The sequence below is a fragment of the Lepeophtheirus salmonis genome, chromosome 5 (assembly GCF_016086655.4).
Source record: "Lepeophtheirus salmonis chromosome 5, UVic_Lsal_1.4, whole genome shotgun sequence".
Classification (NCBI taxonomy): domain Eukaryota; kingdom Metazoa; phylum Arthropoda; class Copepoda; order Siphonostomatoida; family Caligidae; genus Lepeophtheirus; species Lepeophtheirus salmonis.
Window position 1 is genome coordinate 34,338,204 of NC_052135.2, and position 19,171 is coordinate 34,357,374.

The following is a 19,171-nucleotide window of genomic DNA, read 5'->3' on the forward strand; positions in this document are numbered from 1 at the left end:
TGTCGAAGCCCGTGTTAATGGTATTAATCATGGTTATTGTCAAATACAAACAAATGTTGAATAAGCTAGTGAAGATGATGATTATTATTATTATTATCATTATTTGTTGTGGGCTGGATATAAAAACTGCTTTTTTTGTGTATTTAAATTATTAAAAAAAGGGAAGATTCGAAAAGAATTTCAGACAAAAGTGGCAAAGATTGGAAATTTCAAATATCTTGGAGTCAATGTCAGAAGCCAAAAGGATGGAATTATTCAAATGGATCAATTTTAGTATAATTCGTCTCTGGATCCCATCAGTTTGAGTGACGAAAGAAGAAAAAAAAATGGTAACCTTTGAGAGAAGATGAAATCAAAGAATACAGATCTATAATTGGCCAGCTTTACTGGGTTGCGACCCATACTCGACCAGATATTTCTTTTGGAGTAAGTATAGAAACATCAAAGATGAAGGAACCATTGGTACAAGATATTGAAGCAAATAAAATGTTCCAGAAAGTAACAACAAGCAATGTCAGAATAACTTTACTAAGGTTGGAAGATTTGAAAACGTGCAAAATTACATGTATCGATGCATCCTTTGCAAACGTCAAAAATAGTGGATCAAAAATGGGAATTTTCGTGATGATAGAAGACAAAAACGCAAAGATATGTCCTATTAGTATTACATGGGTATCTAAAAGAATAAAAAGAGTGGTGAAGTCAACCTTGACAGTTGAAACTCTGGCCCTGTTGGAAGGAGCTGAACTGTGTTTCTATATCAATAGTCTAGTGCATGAAATTTGTGGATTTAAATTAGAAGTGATTTTAAAAAAAGATTGCAAATCATTATAAGAATGCCTTCAAAAAACGAAGAAAGTAAAGGACAAGAGATTGCGGATTGAGATTGCAATGCTGAAGGAGATGATGGAAAGATCGGAAATAAAGAAAGAAAGATTTGGGTCCAAACGTAAAATCAATTTGCGAAATTTTTACCAAACATGGGAGTTCAACACTCGATCTCATGGAGGTGATCCAAACTGCCCGAATTCCGACAAGATGTGGAGAATGTGGAAACATAAACAAGTAAATTTGTTTTGTTCAGTAGGTTGTAAATAGTCATTTTTGTTACATATTTATTATTAGCAAATATATCCATTATTAGTAGCCAAGCTTATTCTTTCAGTCGTCATCATATTCGTCATTAAAAATAACCATTTTGTAAATTAAGCAATCAGATAAAAATAGAGGTCTAAATTTTACTTGAAGAAGAAGACAAATAAACTCCTTGGAAATAAAATATAATAAAGCTTGGATACTTTATCATGATGAATTGCTATGATTTTATATCTATGATATTTCTGTTCAGTCAATAATATACCAATAAATTGAACTTATATTTTGTCTTGGGATTGAATGATTGAAACAAGTTTCAAGAGCTATTACAGAATAAGGATTCCATTTCAGATTTCACTATTTGATTTGATTTATGTAACTCATATGAAACATAAGTATCCCTCATTCCTCAACCACTATCACTTTGAGGAACTGCAAAGTATCCTCTTCCTTGACTTTGACTCATATGAAACATAGGTCTCCCTCATACTCCACCACTCTGAGGAACTGCAAGGGATCTTCTTCTTTGACATCGACTCATATATTTCACTACAATATCGAAGAACCTCAAGGAGTTGAAATGTATCATTCCTTTTAGTAAAATGAAGACATTGTCGTCATTGTAGATTGGAATGCAGAGTCAGAGACTCAGAGGAGAGGGTCTTTTTTGAGTTCTTGGATGACAAGTGATCCAGGAGACGCATGAACTTCAATTTATTATCAGAAATATTAACTCCTTAAATCCCAAAACACGGATTACAGGACGAGTAGGAGTATGGATAAAACCGACGACAAAATTAAAAATATGTAGTTGTTCATGTAAAAATATTATTTGACTGTTTCTTATGAAATGACGTCATTAAACATTGGTCAACAATCATCAATAAAATTATCATTTCCTCGCTAAAACGATCTAGCTGTAAAGAAATACGCCCAAATAAATTTCGATATAAAAAACTTCGCTATATCGAGCCTCACTGAAAAAATCTTCAATATATAAAGCGGACACCGTTGTATTCACTCTAAAATTAAAACAATAATTTTAATATAACAACGTGAATAGAGAATTTATCAAGGTAGTTGATGATTTAACTCTCTACAATGTAATTGTCTGGTCAAGGGATCTCGACTCTGAAGGCGAGATCCAATGAACAAGTGTTTCATTTGGTGGATCTCATCTCCTTAATGGAAAGATCGTTCATTGTACAGGTACCTCATCATATCAAGGTGACTAGTGACTTCTGATCTCGTTAATCCCTTTACATCAATTCCTTCAGATCTTTCTCGGAATCATCGTATATTTCTACATATAAGAGCTAAGGAGTTCAACAAAACGACAGAAAATCCCAGTAAGGAGCAGTGAGAGTTCTCATCCTCCATCCACAGCTCCTTCTTTGAAATTATTGAAAGTCAAGTATGCTTCGTCTCCTACTCTAAGAAAACTATTCTATTATTAAGAGTCCTTCAGTTTACTGGATGTATATAACGCAGAATTCACTCATCTCTATCACTTTAATGTCAATTCCATTTATAAGCTGGACTTCGTGATATACGGTCTATACGGACAATTATATAAGCTCGCCACTTCAAGCTCATGCCTGATTGCTTTATTACTACTGAGTCACTTGGCATTAAAAAAAAGTGGAACTAGACTGGTAAAGATAATGTGCTTCTCTTTTCTCGATCTTTTGGTCTGCAAAGCATATTCTATTCTGTTATCACAAATAAAGATTATTCGGAGCTGTTAAGTGATTATGTGTTATACAAAATAAATAACAAACCCCTTAACTTCTGTGGACTTATGTTGAAATATCTTAATGTCATTGAAAATCCCAAACTTATTTAAGTCGAGAATCTTTCTCTAGACAGCCAAATTGCTTTTCAACATTTTGTTATATTACTCTTGCAAAGATCTAGGATCTCAACACGAATAAATAAATTATTAAATATTTTCCATTTAAGTTGTTTTATTGAAAACAATAGTTAAAATGTAACAATATAATAATAATACGATTGTTTTAGTATTGATGGAAAAAATAATAAAGGGTCAATGATATTCTTCAAAACTTACATTCCCTATTTATTGAGTTCTCCGATATCTTATTTTTTTATTTTATTGATTAATTCACTTTTATTATGGGCATGCAAATTCTATTTTGTTATTGTAATAGTTGTCAGGCGAGTAGAAATTTCTTAATAATCATTAGTGATAGAACTATTATTGGTCTGTATATAAACTATTATAAGCAATATGAAAGTGGTAAATGCTTAGAAAATTTGATTTCCTGAGTATTCTTAAAATTTTTTTACTATAATATATATCTCTTTCTGGACAAATAAGTAAAATCACGAGGCAACAGTGGCTTATTTAATGCATCATCTTCAGTTCTGTTAGCAAGACAAACTCTATATCAATATAAATAACAAATTAAGATCTAATTGTGAGTTTTTTTTTGTTTTTTTTAACATGGGCGTTTCATGTTAAGAAAAAATAATATTTACTTATTTTAAAAATATAATTGATTTCTTTCATATAATGATTATTTTTTATTATGAAACTATACCTTATATTAAGATAATGGTGTATATCCCTTATCTAAAGAAAATTGAAAAAAATATTCACAAATGAAGTAGTGCAGTGCAAACTTACAGCTACAAGGTAACTATTTGTAACAGTTGTCTACCGTATTATATTCATAAACGTAGAAAGATGTCCACCTATTTTTTTTTATTTTTCATACCTACATACAAGGGTATTGTATAAAAATAAAATGCAATTCTCACTTAATATACAGTTTGCAAGTAGAAAATCTTGTACATTTTGAGTAAGATTTCATGTAATCTTAGAGCAAAATACAAGTACAGCCTAGCATTTTCTACACATATGTGACGTCATTAAAATGGGAGGCTTACTTCTGTCAAATTATAAAAGTTGTGAGCGACACATTATTATCCAGCACCTTAGTACAATATATTATATACATCGAATTGAAAATTCTAGTGAGCCCGATTACATGATAGTCTAACCTTGTATTTCTATTAAGCTTGATTTTCCCCAAATCGAATATAAAATGAAAAAAATGTATATTTTGCCTAACTTCATAAAATTTTTGGTAAAATTTATCTAATGACATTTTATTCCACTTTTTAAATTAGCATTTTTTTAGAAAAGATCAAGCCTTTTTTTTTTTTTTTTTTTTTTTTTTTTTTTGCTTTTTAATAGTTTTGTGTCCATATTTGATTTAATGACATTTGTTAGAAAGTAAAATTTATTTCTATTTCTAAAATGTCCTTTTTTTACCCCTACTCAAATATGGAATAACATTTTTTTAGGAACGACATTTTCTCTTACTTTTATCATCCATAAAGGCGAGTCAACGGACCTGATTGAAGTTATGAGAACAATAATTTCATTTTTTATTCCAAATCTTTTTCTCTGTTTATATTTTATAGACAATGTTCTATGTCGACACTATCTTTCTTAATAAAGAATCACTAATAATAAAAATAAATTATGCACAAAAGCAAGCTATGCAATTTTTTCGCCTGATGAAACAATATGACATACATACTTTGACTAATAAAGGCAACTCTAGAAAATACTTGATTTGATGATAAAAGTTTTATCAGCAAAAATACGACTATGCAAAACTTTTATTTCCTTGTTATATTTCAATTAATTATCGTGGCTTCTGTAAATAAGTTTAATAAAATTTAGAACGAGGTAGGTATGGCATTTTGAGTTTTTTTTAAATGATCATAAAAGACAAATTATAGCTAATATTTGATCAAAATATTTACTAATTATAGAATGAGATGACATTGATATTGCAAACAAATGAACTTACTTTTTAAATAGTCCATTGATTCAATATTTGTTCGCACTTATATACTTTAAGTTGTTAAAACTTGAATTTAGAGGGCATGGATCTTTGACCAGAATGACATTGTTCCATACAGAAGATTTGTATGAAACAATGTAGTTCAATGGACAATCCACTCTGGAGAATTTTTTCTCTTTACCTTAATATTTAGGTTCGATTCCTAGCGAAGGAAATAGGACTTAATTTATATAGACTCAAACACGATTCCAAGGTCATATGTAATATTAATTTGTAATACTTTAATATTTACTTATATTTAATCAGTGCAACTCCAACTGACCAATTAAATGAATATAAAAAAAATATTAAATTCAATTGAACACTCATAATTTGACACAATAGATTGCATTGTAACCTTTCAGGATTTAACAAAATTTGCAGAAATCTTTCTTAGAATGAAGTTAGATTCGTTTGTCGGTTTGATTAGATTTTGAGTCATTTAATTTGACTTGATATTTGCAATGGTTATAAAATAATTATGTCAATTTCATCTAATAAGATATGCCTATATTTTTGCATAGAGTTAAGATTGAGAATAAATTATTAATACTAATTCCTTGTAATTTTGAATTAATATATTCTCATCACCGTCCCTTTTCGTTATTTAAACTTGTCCTTTATCTACAGAGCGACGCCAGGTCCGTACAATATACATATTTATTTTTAAAGATTTTGAATCCGCCTGATCAAAACATATCTGATACAAGCCTGATTAATTCAACACTTTGTACTGAATTGACCAGATATTTTCAACTTTTGTTAAAAATCCTTTTTATACATTTTCATAAAAATAATAAAGGTTAACTAATTCAAACTTTTGTCCAAATAAACTACAAAAATCAATTTCAATTTTGCTTTTCAAATAAGTAATTAGGCACTAACAAGACAAAAAGAAAAATTCTATTGTAATACAATTTATTTGTTCTCTGGCATATGAATCGGTTAATCCATATATATGCAATTGACTTTATTAAAAATGCTTTACTAAAGAATACATTTCGTAATAAAACTCACATTTTGCAATGAAGGCATAAAACGATAGCGAAGTGTAAATATGGATAATTTGTCTGGTATTTTAATGGTTAAAACTATAATGTAATAAAATTACTTAATACAATTTTAAAGGAATAACTTAAATATTTTAATATTTTTTATGCATATTATCTTAATAAAGTCCTAGCTACAAATGCAGTATATAAAATGCATTCTATCATTGCTGATTTGAGTACAAAAAAAAAGCATAATTAATACTTCTTGAAATGTGGCAATTAAATTACTAAATTTTGATATTATAAGTTCAATAAGTTGTTAAATTATTAATTAAAGCATATATTAAAAAAAATTATATGATATTATACAACTATACAATTGATTCGTTTATTGTTATGGCAAAAGAAACAAGAATGAGCAAGGACAATACAGTTAGTGAGTTTTATTCATGTTTCAAAAAGTATGAAGGGGATAGTTTCGATAATCCGTTGGAAGAGTTTTCAAAATTCCCTAGTGAAAACTCATCTTCCTATTTTTCACAAGGATATATCCAACCATTTTTGGACTGTGAAGCATTTAGACCCACATCTGACGAAGTTGATATGTTAAATGCAAATATGAATAAAGCAACAACAACTGCAAACAAATGCATCTCTAAATCTGAAAAAGTATTAAAAGAAGAAAATTTACTTAATAAATGTGTCAATACTGCCTTATTCGAACTCTCAAACGAAATAAATAGAACCAATCATAGCGTGAATGAAGTATATCCATCAAATTTACCTCCTGGATATTCTTTACCTAAATGGAGGCAATCGAATGTCGCAATTTTAAATACAAATGAAAGAGAAAATTATTCAAGAGCCTTAAAATCAGAAAATTCAAAAATGAGATCGTTGTTCAATGCAAACGATAGTTTGAATGATAGTGGTGTTAGAGTCTTTGAATCCAACGAGAATAACAAAAGTTTTCAATCTCCTTTGCCTGTTAAAACAAGGCATAAATATTTTCCATTGGCTTGTCCACGTAAGATCCAGATATCAAGGACTCCAAAAGTTCAGTATGAGAGGTCATATCCAGGAGTAGATCACATGAATCTTATTCAAGTCATAGGAAATCCAGCTCATATACATCAACCTATTATGTCACGAAGGTGGGGAAATTGTTTTATAAATTATCGTTTCAATCCTCATTTTCATTCTATGTAAGGAGAAGAAAAAGATATTATCCTTGATTCATTCCATTGTTTCTCTCTATTTTTTTCTCGTAAATTATGTGATTATTTTCATTAATGTGTATATATTTTATTTTATATTTTTGAATGCTTCATCGATTTTATATGTTTTATTCATCATTTTTAATAAGTGATTTTGAATAGCCAATAATTTTAGTGTTTCTTTGCTTTTTAATATTGATTTCATACATACATCCAGATATACAATTAAATAAACTTATGATTATTAAAGCTAAATTTGCACAAGTTATCAATTTCAATTATTAATCCTTTATATCTTTAACTATTTTCAGACCAATGGAAATTTTAATGAAAGGCTAATTAAGAATAACCTAGAAATATAATCTTAGAACGTTGTAATTCGAATGAGACATGGCATAATTTTTGTCTTCTACGGCTTAATAGGTAAAGAAAAACTCAAATTTAACAATATTATGATTTAATTTAATTTGATCTCTAATTGTGAATAACAATTTCATAATTGATACCAAATATTCAAAAGAGTAACAAATTGTAATTAATTCTACATAAACTTTATTTTAAATCTAGTTAAAATAGTTACACTTCACAAAGGGCATTTTAGAAATCGTTGCTTCAACAATCTTATTCCTTACTTTTACATATACAGTATTGCCAATTTTAGACATGGATTTATTTATATATCCCATTGCAACGTTATGCTTTAATGTCGGTGATGGACAACCTGAGGTAATAACACCAATCTGGTTCTCTTTGGAATCAAGTATTTCCATTCCACTTCTTGGTGGAGGACCATTGGAAACCAATCCTATTCTTTTGGACTGGAAATCTTTTTTAGATAATTGATTTAATATGATTGAATGACCTGGAAAGCCTCCTTCCTTTCTTCGTGATTTTGAAATCAACCAGTTTAAACTAGCTTCAACAGGAGTAATGTCTTCATTCATGTCATTTCCATACAAACAAAGCCCTGCCTCCAATCTAAGAGAGTCACGAGCTCCAAGACCTGCTAATTTGATCGAAGAATTTGAATTTGTTAACTTTTGCAAAACTGCCTCGGCATGTTCGTTTGGTATGGAAACCTCCACTCCATCTTCACCAGTGTAGCTACAGACCATAAAAAATATATAGAATAACAAAGTTTTACTTGAGAGCGCTGTTATTGCATCATTTCATGTCAACTGCTGCTGGGTGAGTTTATATATTTATATTTTTTTGCATTTTGTTATACTGTAAGATTTTAAAGTTTTATATATGTACTAGCGGGAGTATATGGAATTTTTCGATGTTATTAGGCTTCTGTGAACTTTCCTTCCATACAATTGACCGTAATCTCATTTTCTTTTCTTTTTTATTATGACCTGCTGAGCTTTTGTTACATAAAATTCGTTGCTAAACCTCATCAAAGTCACATTCATTATTTTATATATGTACTGCCTTTTCTCGTTCTTTAATATAACGCGCTGAGTTATACACTTAATGTTAAAAGTGAGTATTCCTCAGACAAACACACTTCGCTCTATTAAAATAGAACAAGGGCGTTGCTAGCTTTTATCATTTGGCAGCTTAGCCCAAAAAATTATCAATACTGCAGTAGAATTATTTATATAAATAGGGGCTTGAGCCCCCTCCGTAATAGTTAGTGACGCCACTGATATATCATAAAGTTCTCCCCTCAACAGCTGACATGAAGTCATGCGATAACAGCTATATTTATTTTTTCTACAAATGATATGAACAAATAGTGAACAAAATGTGTAATTGCCTTACCCACATCTTGTTATTCTGCACATAGGTACCCCACAAACAGTACCCAACGAAGTCTGCATGAATTTCAACTTTTTTAAATCAACATCTGTATGGGGTTGAAAGTATTCTGCCATTTTTGGTCCTTGTATAGCGATAAGTGCATGATCATTTATGATCTCCAGTTCGATATCCATATTATCACTAGCCAATAAGAATATTGTATTATCTTTAAGGTCTAGAGCCAAAATATTTGATAATGTTGTAATATTTATATGTAGGCATATAATATAATTTCTGTTAAAATTAAATACACATAAATATATTTTATTATTTAACATTTCTGAGTAAAGCCTTCCATACATACATATATCTATCGTAATAAATCACGTTGAAAAATAAAAATATATATAAGTAATGTCTCCTCCAATTCAATTGATTGAAAATAAATAAATAATTTTAATTTGCATAAATATGCTATATATTAAGATAAACGGAAATGCTTTTTTATCAATCAATGATAATTCTATGAATATATTTTTATGTCACCATTTACAAAAATTTGTCACATCGATTTCAATTGAAAAAAAGCTTTATACCACGAGTACAAATCTTAGTAGGTAGTACATATTTTAATATCTATTATATTTAATTTGTTATCAAAATTTGTTTGAAATTACCGTTTCAATATACGAGTACGTCATAATAATGTAATTTAGATATGTTTATATAAAAAAAAATTAATAATTGCATCAATTTCAAAATTAAACTTTACCTTTTCATTTCTAAAACTTTTTTCTTCATCAGCAAAATATCCTTTTCTTTACATCCTGCATTAGTCACGAGATAAAGAAAATCCAGACTTGTGTTCATCACAATGAGATCATCAACGATCCCCCCTTTTTCATTTGTAAATATTGTTAAACTTCCACTGTCTTCCTTCAAAGTCTTCAAATCTAATGTTGTTAGGCTCTCAATGAACTGCCTTCTGTCCTTTCCATATACTTTGCTTTGTTGCATATGTGATACATCGAAAATAGAGCATTTTTTTCTATAGTTGTATTCATATTAAATTAAGTTATCACTCCTTCAACAAAAATCAAATCAATATACCTTGTGTGTTGATGAGACTCTCCTATACCCATGTCTATATATTGCATTGGCATAGAATAGCCCGCAAATTCTACCATTTTGCCACCTTTTTGGATATGAAAATCATACAAGCATGTTTTCTTCACCTGCTCAGCAGTTGATAGGCCTCGTCTTAGTGTTGGTAATAAGCGAGGAATCATCCTAATTCAACTAACACTTTTTGACTGAAAAGTACTGGAAAAATAACCTTTTTGTAAATATGGAATAAAGAAGCAAAAGCAGGAATATCAGGTTTACTCCTCGTAATATTACATCATATTTAAAACAATAACAAATTATTTTTTTATTTAGTAATATTTAAACAAAAATCCTTCATAGAATATGTAATTAAATAGCATTTTACGAATAATGAATAAAATAAAAAAATGTCAACCTGTTGTATTGTTCTTATTATAATAAAGTATATTCATTATTGATTAATATAAATATTTTATAAAATATTACAAAGCTTACTTACTTCCAATTATAAATTATATGGAATTTTCTTGCCAATGAAAAAGCGAATAAATAATTGTTTTTCCTAGGTATAACACAAAAATTGTTAGTTTTTATCAATATATAATAATTTATTTTTTATATGTCTTATCATCTTTTGATTTATAACAATAGGTAGAAACTTATTTACTTTCTCTATATTGGTTTTGTCACGTGTATATGGCATAGTATTATGATCATTGTAACCAGTTTGAAAAAGTGATTTCAGGTGATGAATTTTGGTTTAATAAATGGAACAATTGGAGATTGTAAAGTCACAAAACCTATATTTGTTTTTATTCACCTCTCATCTTTAGCAAAATGTCTTTGCATCTTTATATATTATAAGTTGGGTAAAAGTTACAACAATAATATAAACAATTTGTACAAGTTAATTACTACTGTCATTTGATTTCTTTAAGATTACATGGCTATTATGTATTTATTAGTTATACATCAGTGGGTATTTGAACTTAATATTGTACCACATGATAATTATATTTCAGTAACTTTTATTAAAATAGTAAGTAAATATACTACTAATAAGATGGTCATCCTAGAAATATTCACTTATTTGCTTTATATTCATCCCATGAACTGTAAATTCTTCATTTAATTTTTGGTTGCCACTATTACAAATTGCTAATGAAAGTTGAAACTTGAACACAAGAAATTTATAAATGAAATAGGGTGATGCCTTTTGGAATGGAGGTTTTCCAGAGATAGACAAAAGTTCTGAACTTTTAAGGGTACAAAAAACACTGTCATCATCATTATTGAAAAGTAACTACATACATTATACAACTAACTACTTGACAGAGTTTGTCTTCCTAAACTGGAAGAGGCGAAGGAAAAATATAATGATTATTTTGCTAAATAAAACGCCTAATGAATCAACAAATTCATTGAAAATAATTGTTGAATGTCGATATTAAATGAAAGACTGTATACAAACCTAGAACTACATTTTAAGTCATTTCTTTCCTTGCTTCTGATCAAGTATATAATATTGCGTGACTGGTATTTTTGTGCGTATGCGCCTAATTTTTCCCGCTGGTAATTTTTCCTCGAGCAGATTCTGTCACATGACATCTTCGCCGCCTTTTTAGGTTTTTCTATTATTTATCGGTTCGAACTTTTTGTTGTACCTCGAACAGATTGATTACACTATCCAACAAAATTACACTTTTATATGCACAATTTGATCCCCTGATTCCAAATATGGCCTTTTTTTTCTCATGGCCTTCAGAAAAAGGCCATACATTTTTTGTTATTTTTAAAAACCTTAAAAATAGCCAAAAATAACAAAAAATGTATGTCCTTTTTCTGAAGGCCATGAGAAAAAAAAATAAGGCCATATTTGGAATCGGGATCAAATTCTATTAAATAGAACATATACGTTTTTGTACCAGTTTTTCTGTTGGACAGTGTTATATAGCTAGCAGAGCTGATAGCTAGGAGCTGAAAAGAAAAGAAAAGGAACAATGATAAAGAAGTAATCTGTAATCTTGCATTGTATATATAAATATTTATTATTATAAAGAGAAGGAGTAAGGAATCACGGATCTGTGATGCTGAGTCTATTTCGAAAGGACTCATTGGATTATGGTACGTTAATTAATCAAAGTCTTGGCCTTAGTTGAGGCTTGAAGAAATGGAAAAAACTCCATCGATAGAAAGAAAGGAATATTGTTTCTACTTTTACTATCAACGAGATAAAATAGCTCACGAAAGTACATCTCTTTTCTTGGGTTAATCTCATTTGGGCTTATTCAGGAGCACTATATTCATGGAGAGTCCACGTCTTTTCAGAAAATATATTAATACATAGGTTGACATAAACAATCAACTTTAGTATATCTACATAAAATTGAAAACTTCTTGATTTGATAAAAGATTATAGGTAATAATCTAATTATTTATTCGACTTAACAACTTTTTATTTGCGAATCTACCTCATGTATTCATGAACAACGTTCGTTTGCCAAGAGGAATCCATATATTCGTCTCCTTGGCTCTTTATTTCGTTAAGGACTCCTAAACGAGGTTCGACTACATCTCATCCTCATTTAATATTTTAGGAGATGATCGTAAAGAAGTTCAACCCTTGGAGTATGCTTTTTAGTGACCGAGGACTGACTCATGAAGAAATAGAAGAACTCATATCGTTTTGTATAAAGTCTTAACTATATAATAATATATAAAAATTCCTCCATTTCAGGATTTGTGTTTACCATAATTAAAAAAACAAAACATTACATATTATAATTTTACAGACCTGTTCAATTAGAGAATAATAACCACGTTACATTAAAAAAAATGTAGTTTTTATGTGGATATCAGAATACTGACTCATTTAAGAACATACTCAAATTATTATTATATCTTTTATTTTACAATATTATTTTCATATATTTATTTGATATATATGTAACTGTAAGAAACTAAATAAATATTCACTTTTAATTTGATTAAAGATATAAATTTTTTGGTATAAATTTTTTAAAAAGCTCTTTTCTTTGACGAATTTACTTGGTTATTAATTTCCAAGGGTTGATTTCTGGCGAATAAATTAAACATTTGTAGGAATTATATCCAAGATGTTACTGAAATAGTGACCCTTTCACATTTTGATTTTATTATCCACGTTACATTGTCTTGCTCTTTGATAATTGAATTCATTGTAGCAGAAAACATCCACCTATTTAGGAATTGGAGGCATGAGAGATCAGTTCTACTTTAACCTCATAAACTTTAGACTTAAACTTGTACTTATGTTACACATAGGTAAAACTTGTAACAAATGGTTTTGAGCTACAAAAAGTAGAAATAACTCAAAATTTAAGGAACATTTCTTAAATGTTGAAGTGTAGAATTGCATAATTGCTAAATGATCTGAAAGTTTCACCAAAAAATATCAAGAAATGTAAATTTCATTATGGACTTTGTATTAGTTTTCTAGGTGAAATTAGTTACTTTTATATTATTATTTTTTTAAATGAAATACAATGAAGTCAAATATAATTTTTGAAAAAAATAACTTATGTAGAAATAGACATAATCTGCTGTTATGTATTATTTATGTTATCCCTAAAAAATGGGACATTAAATTACTCTATAACAAACATGAACCCAAATTTTTGGAAATTAATAAATTATTTAAGAAAAGAAGAAGTGATTGCTAAAAAGTGGATATAGAAAGCGATGATTGTACTTATAGAAAGAAAATGTGCAAAGACATAAGTGAAAGACTCCAACGCCAAGTATTACATTAATTACAATTGAAAAATTAAAATATATGAAAAGCATTGCCTTGAATCTTTACAAATTTTAGAATCAGTTATGTGTTTGTACGTTATGTGTCTTCTTATGTTAATCATTAAAATAATATAAAATAATATTTCAGAAAATGACGGCTATAAAATCATCTTTTTAAAATATTTAATTTATATGAGTTATAACTAATGACTGGATAATTAAAAAAAAAAAAAAACTAAACATAAGACACACTATCGGCTCCTCCAGAGCTGATCTATAAGCTATGCATAAATAGGTGGCACATAAATAACAAATGTAAAATCACGTCAAATAAAGAGTTATTAAGTGGAAGAAATTAAATAAGATTACCTGTATTAATTTTCTATTTTACGAGCGAGGTAGATATACAATTGTTATGTCCGCATCCTATTTGCTCAGAGAATAACACCAAACCAAAAAAAATTACAAAACTTTGTGCTTTTCATTCCAAATACCCTGGAATGCGTGTCAATCAGAAAAAGATATATCATATTTTCTTAGGGAGGCATCTGTTCGAACCACTAGCAGTGGATCGAATGGCCTTGATAATTTACTTTTGATATTTCTCGTAATAAAGGTTGACCACCACCTTAATTGCACCTCTGCACTCGTAGAAATAACAATTGAATCCCTTCTCGGAAAATTTCGATCTCCCCACTTAAACAAGGACTGTATATCTCTATAATATACACGCAACCACCGGTCTAATGCTCTCCAGTAGACCTAAAAACCTTCGAGCGTCCTTGAAAGAGAACTTATTCCCTTTCCGAAGAGAGATGGCAAGCTAGCCTACCTTTACCTGTTTATCACGTTGGAGATAAACCTGAAATAGGTTTGTATTCCATAATAGACCCAAGTACCTGATGGTTAAAGACGGCTACAACGAGCTCTTCTTAAAATTAGTAGAGAACCCAAGAAGACTAAAAATATACGCACATAGTCAAGCGAGCTAAACTGTGTGAAGCTTCTTGTAATATGATATCCTCCAAATATATGCTTCACGATATATTCAGCTCATCCCATAAAAAGTTGATAACGGGGCTTCGTAACTTAGTGAATACCCGTGGGGCAAATAAGAGGCCAAATCATAGTACTCTGAATTGATACATCTTGCCCCTCCAACAGAAACTGAGATAAGGTTTATCTCTTTTATTAATATGATATGTGATATGTGGAAGATCCATCGAATATAAATAAAAACTTCTTTTGAACCAAAGTTTCAAAGAATGTACAGATTCCATTTTAAACTTGGATTCAACTAAAAATGGATGAAATCTCTTTAAATTTATAATGACCCTCCAACTTTCTTGATATTTTCTCCTAATAGCTAACACCCCAGGCACCACTTGTATCTGTTCCGAGTTTAAGTTTACTTCTTCAATAGCCCCAGAAAGTAACATCATCTGCCTTTTGAGCTTGTTCACCTTGCCGTGGGTTTTTCTCAAAAAAAGTATTTTTGGGTCCCCCTGATAAAAACTGTAACCTATAACCCTCACTGATTATGTTCAAAATAAAGAACTATCTGATACCGCACTCCAACTATCATAAAATAAACTTGTACGCCCAGTTGTACCCATTTCATGAACATTGAAATTAAATGTAACACTCAACAATTCACAGCACATAAACAGTAATTCTGGTTCAAAAAGAAGAACTCACTCTCGATAAGTATGAGACTTTAAAATACACCTACATCTGTTAGAAGGATTTTGTCTTAACGCCCAGGCGTTACTACACAAAGCTCTAAAATCGGGCTTATCATTAGAATCTTGTGTCCTCTTTGATGGTGGTAGAGGACCGTGAAACTTCCTTGAGGGACTTGCTTCAAACCTTCAGAGTGTTTGAAAGCGCCTTATCAGCCCTTGCTGCTACCACTACTGCCTTGATGGACACAGCAGGTAACATAAATAAAATACTATGTAGATTTAATAATATGTAATTTTATTTTAAAAATGGTGAAGAAATCATATGACAGTGATAGTTTGCGAGTATATAAGATATAAATAGCGGTTGTTATGGTTAACTTATTTGGCTAACTACCAGATGATTTCGGCCCTTTTTTCTGTTTCTTTTTAGAGGAAAGGTTACGTAATACAATAAAAATAAAAAATTGATGGCAGTTTGGCATTGTGTGGCAGAGGTCTTTTTTGAATATACAGCTCGCTAGAAGAGAGTTCAGTTGTTATTAAAACGGAATGGGTCCGAATGTTCTTGGCTTGAATAACAAATTCGGACTATTCAACGTTAATTCTATTAATTTTTTTTTTATCAGCTGAGTTAATAAAATTGATTCAATGATTTGCCAAAACAATATCCCAAAAGGAAGAAAAAAAAAAACTCCTTATGTGGATGATTAACTCGTTAATACTGTTACTGTCTTAGGGAAAATGTGAACTGCATGAAAATACTGATACATTAAAATTCTAATTCATAGTGATTTGGATGGAGCTTTCGTACGAAATTTCATTTGGAACTCTTATTGCATTTAGATATCCAGTACGTCTTATGATCCTCTATTCTATTCAAATTCATATTGAAAGTACCTTTGTGCCTCACTCAGTGGATTGGATCACCTTTATGGAAGGATAATTCAATTCGGAGGTGCCCCTTCATATTAAGTTATGTCATAGTTACTTCTGACCTCGTGAATTATTGCCTCTATGCTCAAGAATACATAAATATACTTCCAGATCTTTTACGATCTTATCGTATAGTTCTACATATAAGAACTGCGGAGCTCCATAAAACGACAAAATAATCGACTGAAGATCCAGTGAGGAACATGGATAGTTCTTATCCTCGACCCACTGCTCTTAATTGAAGTTCTTTAATCCTTTTCTCCTTAATTCATCTCTGCTTCGTCTTGTATTCTAAGAAAACTATTTCATTGATAAGTGTCCTTGTTGGTACGCAACACAATCTGTGGGCCAGGATATCAATCGGGGTTGCAGTGGATGGCGTCCTTGATGATATTAAATGAACTGAGGGGGGATATCAACCGTATCTATAGTGGATAGCGTCTCTGATGATATCACATGAGTTGGTGGTGGGTTCCAACACGTTTTATTAGGCGCGTTGGTACATAACTAAGGGTGATAATTTTGGTAAGAATACAAAAGCGTGCGAGGAGAAAAGAAGAATTACTTATGGCATCATTGATTAAATATACATCTTCTTCTGTCAATCATGAACGTTATCATTCCCGCCTTTATTATTCAATATTAATATAATATGAGATGGTGATAGTCGATAGAGAACTGAATAAAATCCCCAAAATGACGTCGCCTTCTGTCTGGATTTATGAAAATGGAGGCCCAGGAATTTGGAAAATACTTACCAGATAAGAAACAGATGGTTTGTCGGATTTGTCGATATAAATGTGCCTTTAGTCCCCTGTCTAGAATTACACGCCACTCATTATCCTCATCTCATAACAAGAGTATGGATATTCATCTATAAAATCAATTTGACGATGAATACATCAAGTCAGACTTTAACTTTGATCTAACAACGATGCTTATTGCATGTAATATAACCTTATCCATTGCTAATCATCTACGTTCAAAAAATTTATGGAGAAATACAAGGGTAAACATATTGGTTCCCGAGGAACCATCATTAAATTAATGGAGGATGTTGGTACTGATGACATATATAGAAATACATATAAAAATGTTTTGAGTCATCCACACCAAATGATGATCAAGTTATCAGTAAAAAGTATTTACGAATATCGAAATGGAACTCTGAATTTTGTACTATCTCACAGTAAGTATTCAATCTGTTTTTTTTTTTAAATCTAACCATAAAATATGATTCTATTTTAGCTAAACATATCAAGAATTATGATACACAACTCAGTAAAGGGCAAAAACAACTGCTTAAATGGTCACAACACGGGGGTAGTAGCTTTGGATGGTTTGCAACTAGTTTGTCTGAGACTACTTACTTCGCTTTAAGACTTGGGTATGATAATTAGGTTTTCCAATATTACATAGTCAATAAATATTACTTTTTTATCACTAAAGGCTTAGCTATGGTTGATGGGCTCCAAGAAATGGTGTCCAGAAAACTCGTAAAAGGCAAAAACAACTGTTTAAATGGTCACAACAACGAGGGTAGTTACATTGGGTGTTGCATTATAATTAACAATTGTGTATATCCATCATGATAATAGTATGTTGTTATATAAGCATACCTAAATAACGGGGGGATATCTTTTTTGATGCTCTTAATAGGGAGTAATATCGCCGGACATTACTACATAATTAGGTTTTGCTCTAAATCTTTAAGATGAATTTATTTATAAAAATTTTTTATTAGTATATTTATTGTCTAATTTTATGATTTTGACATTTACTTTATTATTAATAATTAGTTAGATCTCATCGGTAGAGATATATCTATCCTGTGCACAATTGTATATAGCAACTTCCACACGAAGAAGAGGGGTGATTATCTTTTGATTAAACTCCACGTCTCGCTTGTGTATTGCAACCTAAAGTTATGATATATTTAACTGAATTCCGATGTCAGAACAAGAAAATATTATTTGGATCAATCTATTATTTCAATATTATGTACTTATAATTTATTATTATTAATAGTTATATGATTTTAATTGTTTAATTTTGTATATTTAACTTAAATGTTTAATGGTTTATTTTTTAGTATGTAGATTATATTTAATTAAAGCCTTCTTTTTTAAACTTTGAGCTTCAAATATATTTCAAATACTCTACTTTGTCGTTTCATTAGCTATTATTCTGAGAATAAGGTTCATAATGAATTACAATTTCATGGAGTGTGACGTTTTCAAATCTACTGTAACGGATAAAAAACGTTGAAGTCAATTATACGTAGTATATCTTCATTAAACATTTTGCTAATAAATACATTAGTTATACCCTCAAAAATCATAATAAAGCAGGCAGATGATAATCACATCAGTATTTTAAACAATGATACCATGTCTTTTTTCCCCCCTCCTCCTCGCACGCGTTTTTCTCTACAATATTATCAACTATATACATAACACAGCCTGTGGGCCGGGATATCAACCGGTGTTACAGTGGATGGGGTCCCTGATTGTACTACATTAATTGACAACTCTTAATCAAGTCCTGTAAACATACTGCATATGACCCAAGCATCAATTTGTGTCTCTGGAAAGGGTCTCAGCAGATAATGTGTAATTTATGAATTTAATGATTTTGCTCATTAACTATCTTTTTCAGTTTTATGCACACTAACGGTCTTGTTCAGTTATTATGTACATTAACTAGTTATTTTGCATATTAACGGATTTCTTTCCTTAATT

General features: G+C 30.1%; 1 protein-coding gene and 3 long non-coding RNA genes across 7 annotated transcripts; 3 read left to right on the forward strand and 1 right to left on the reverse strand.

The window, feature by feature from the left end:
- Window positions 1-139: 139 nt before the first annotated feature.
- LOC139905454 (uncharacterized) lies at window positions 140-3,161 on the forward strand. Its single transcript, XR_011780202.1, has 2 exons — window positions 140-2,304; window positions 2,373-3,161. It is a non-coding gene; the product is annotated as an uncharacterized lncRNA (long non-coding RNA).
- Window positions 3,162-7,720: 4,559 nt separating this feature from the next.
- Window positions 7,721-14,654, reverse strand: LOC121117808 (aminomethyltransferase, mitochondrial). 4 transcript variants are annotated; one of them, XM_040712309.2, is made up of 9 exons: window positions 14,406-14,654; window positions 14,182-14,307; window positions 11,964-12,015; window positions 11,510-11,721; window positions 10,538-10,600; window positions 10,042-10,254; window positions 9,704-9,979; window positions 8,953-9,132; window positions 7,721-8,289 (listed from the first exon to the last, which is right to left on the reverse strand). In XM_040712309.2, exons 6-9 carry the CDS (start codon window positions 10,218-10,220, stop codon window positions 7,749-7,751), a joined length of 1,176 nt encoding a protein of 391 aa, XP_040568243.1. In that variant the 5' UTR covers window positions 10,221-10,254; window positions 10,538-10,600; window positions 11,510-11,721; window positions 11,964-12,015; window positions 14,182-14,307; window positions 14,406-14,654; the 3' UTR covers window positions 7,721-7,748. The 4 variants fall into 4 exon arrangements, with proteins under 4 accessions (XP_040568243.1, XP_071744732.1, XP_071744731.1 ...); XM_071888631.1 differs by having other exon boundaries at window positions 11,954-12,015; window positions 14,406-14,627; XM_071888630.1 differs by having other exon boundaries at window positions 11,510-11,797; window positions 11,889-12,015; window positions 14,406-14,627.
- Window positions 12,012-13,020, forward strand: LOC121117810 (uncharacterized). Its single transcript, XR_011780203.1, has 2 exons — window positions 12,012-12,457; window positions 12,636-13,020. It is a non-coding gene; the product is annotated as an uncharacterized lncRNA (long non-coding RNA).
- Window positions 14,655-16,940: 2,286 nt separating the features above from the next.
- LOC139905455 (uncharacterized) lies at window positions 16,941-18,561 on the forward strand. Its single transcript, XR_011780204.1, has 3 exons — window positions 16,941-17,619; window positions 17,679-17,817; window positions 17,880-18,561. It is a non-coding gene; the product is annotated as an uncharacterized lncRNA (long non-coding RNA).
- The last annotated feature ends 610 nt before the right edge of the window (window positions 18,562-19,171 follow it).

Bases quoted from the DNA above. Each gene is read 5' to 3' on its own strand.
- LOC121117808 (XM_040712309.2), bottom strand. From the start codon at position 10,220: ATGATTCCTCGCTTATTACCAACACTAAGACGAGGCCTATCAACTGCT. The intron at 9,980-10,041 runs GTATATTGATTT...ATACAACTATAG, and splicing joins GAGTCTCATCAACACACAAG to AAAAAAATGCTCTATTTTCG. The intron at 9,133-9,703 runs GTAAAGTTTAAT...CTTATTGGCTAG, and splicing joins AAAGTTTTAGAAATGAAAAG to TGATAATATGGATATCGAAC.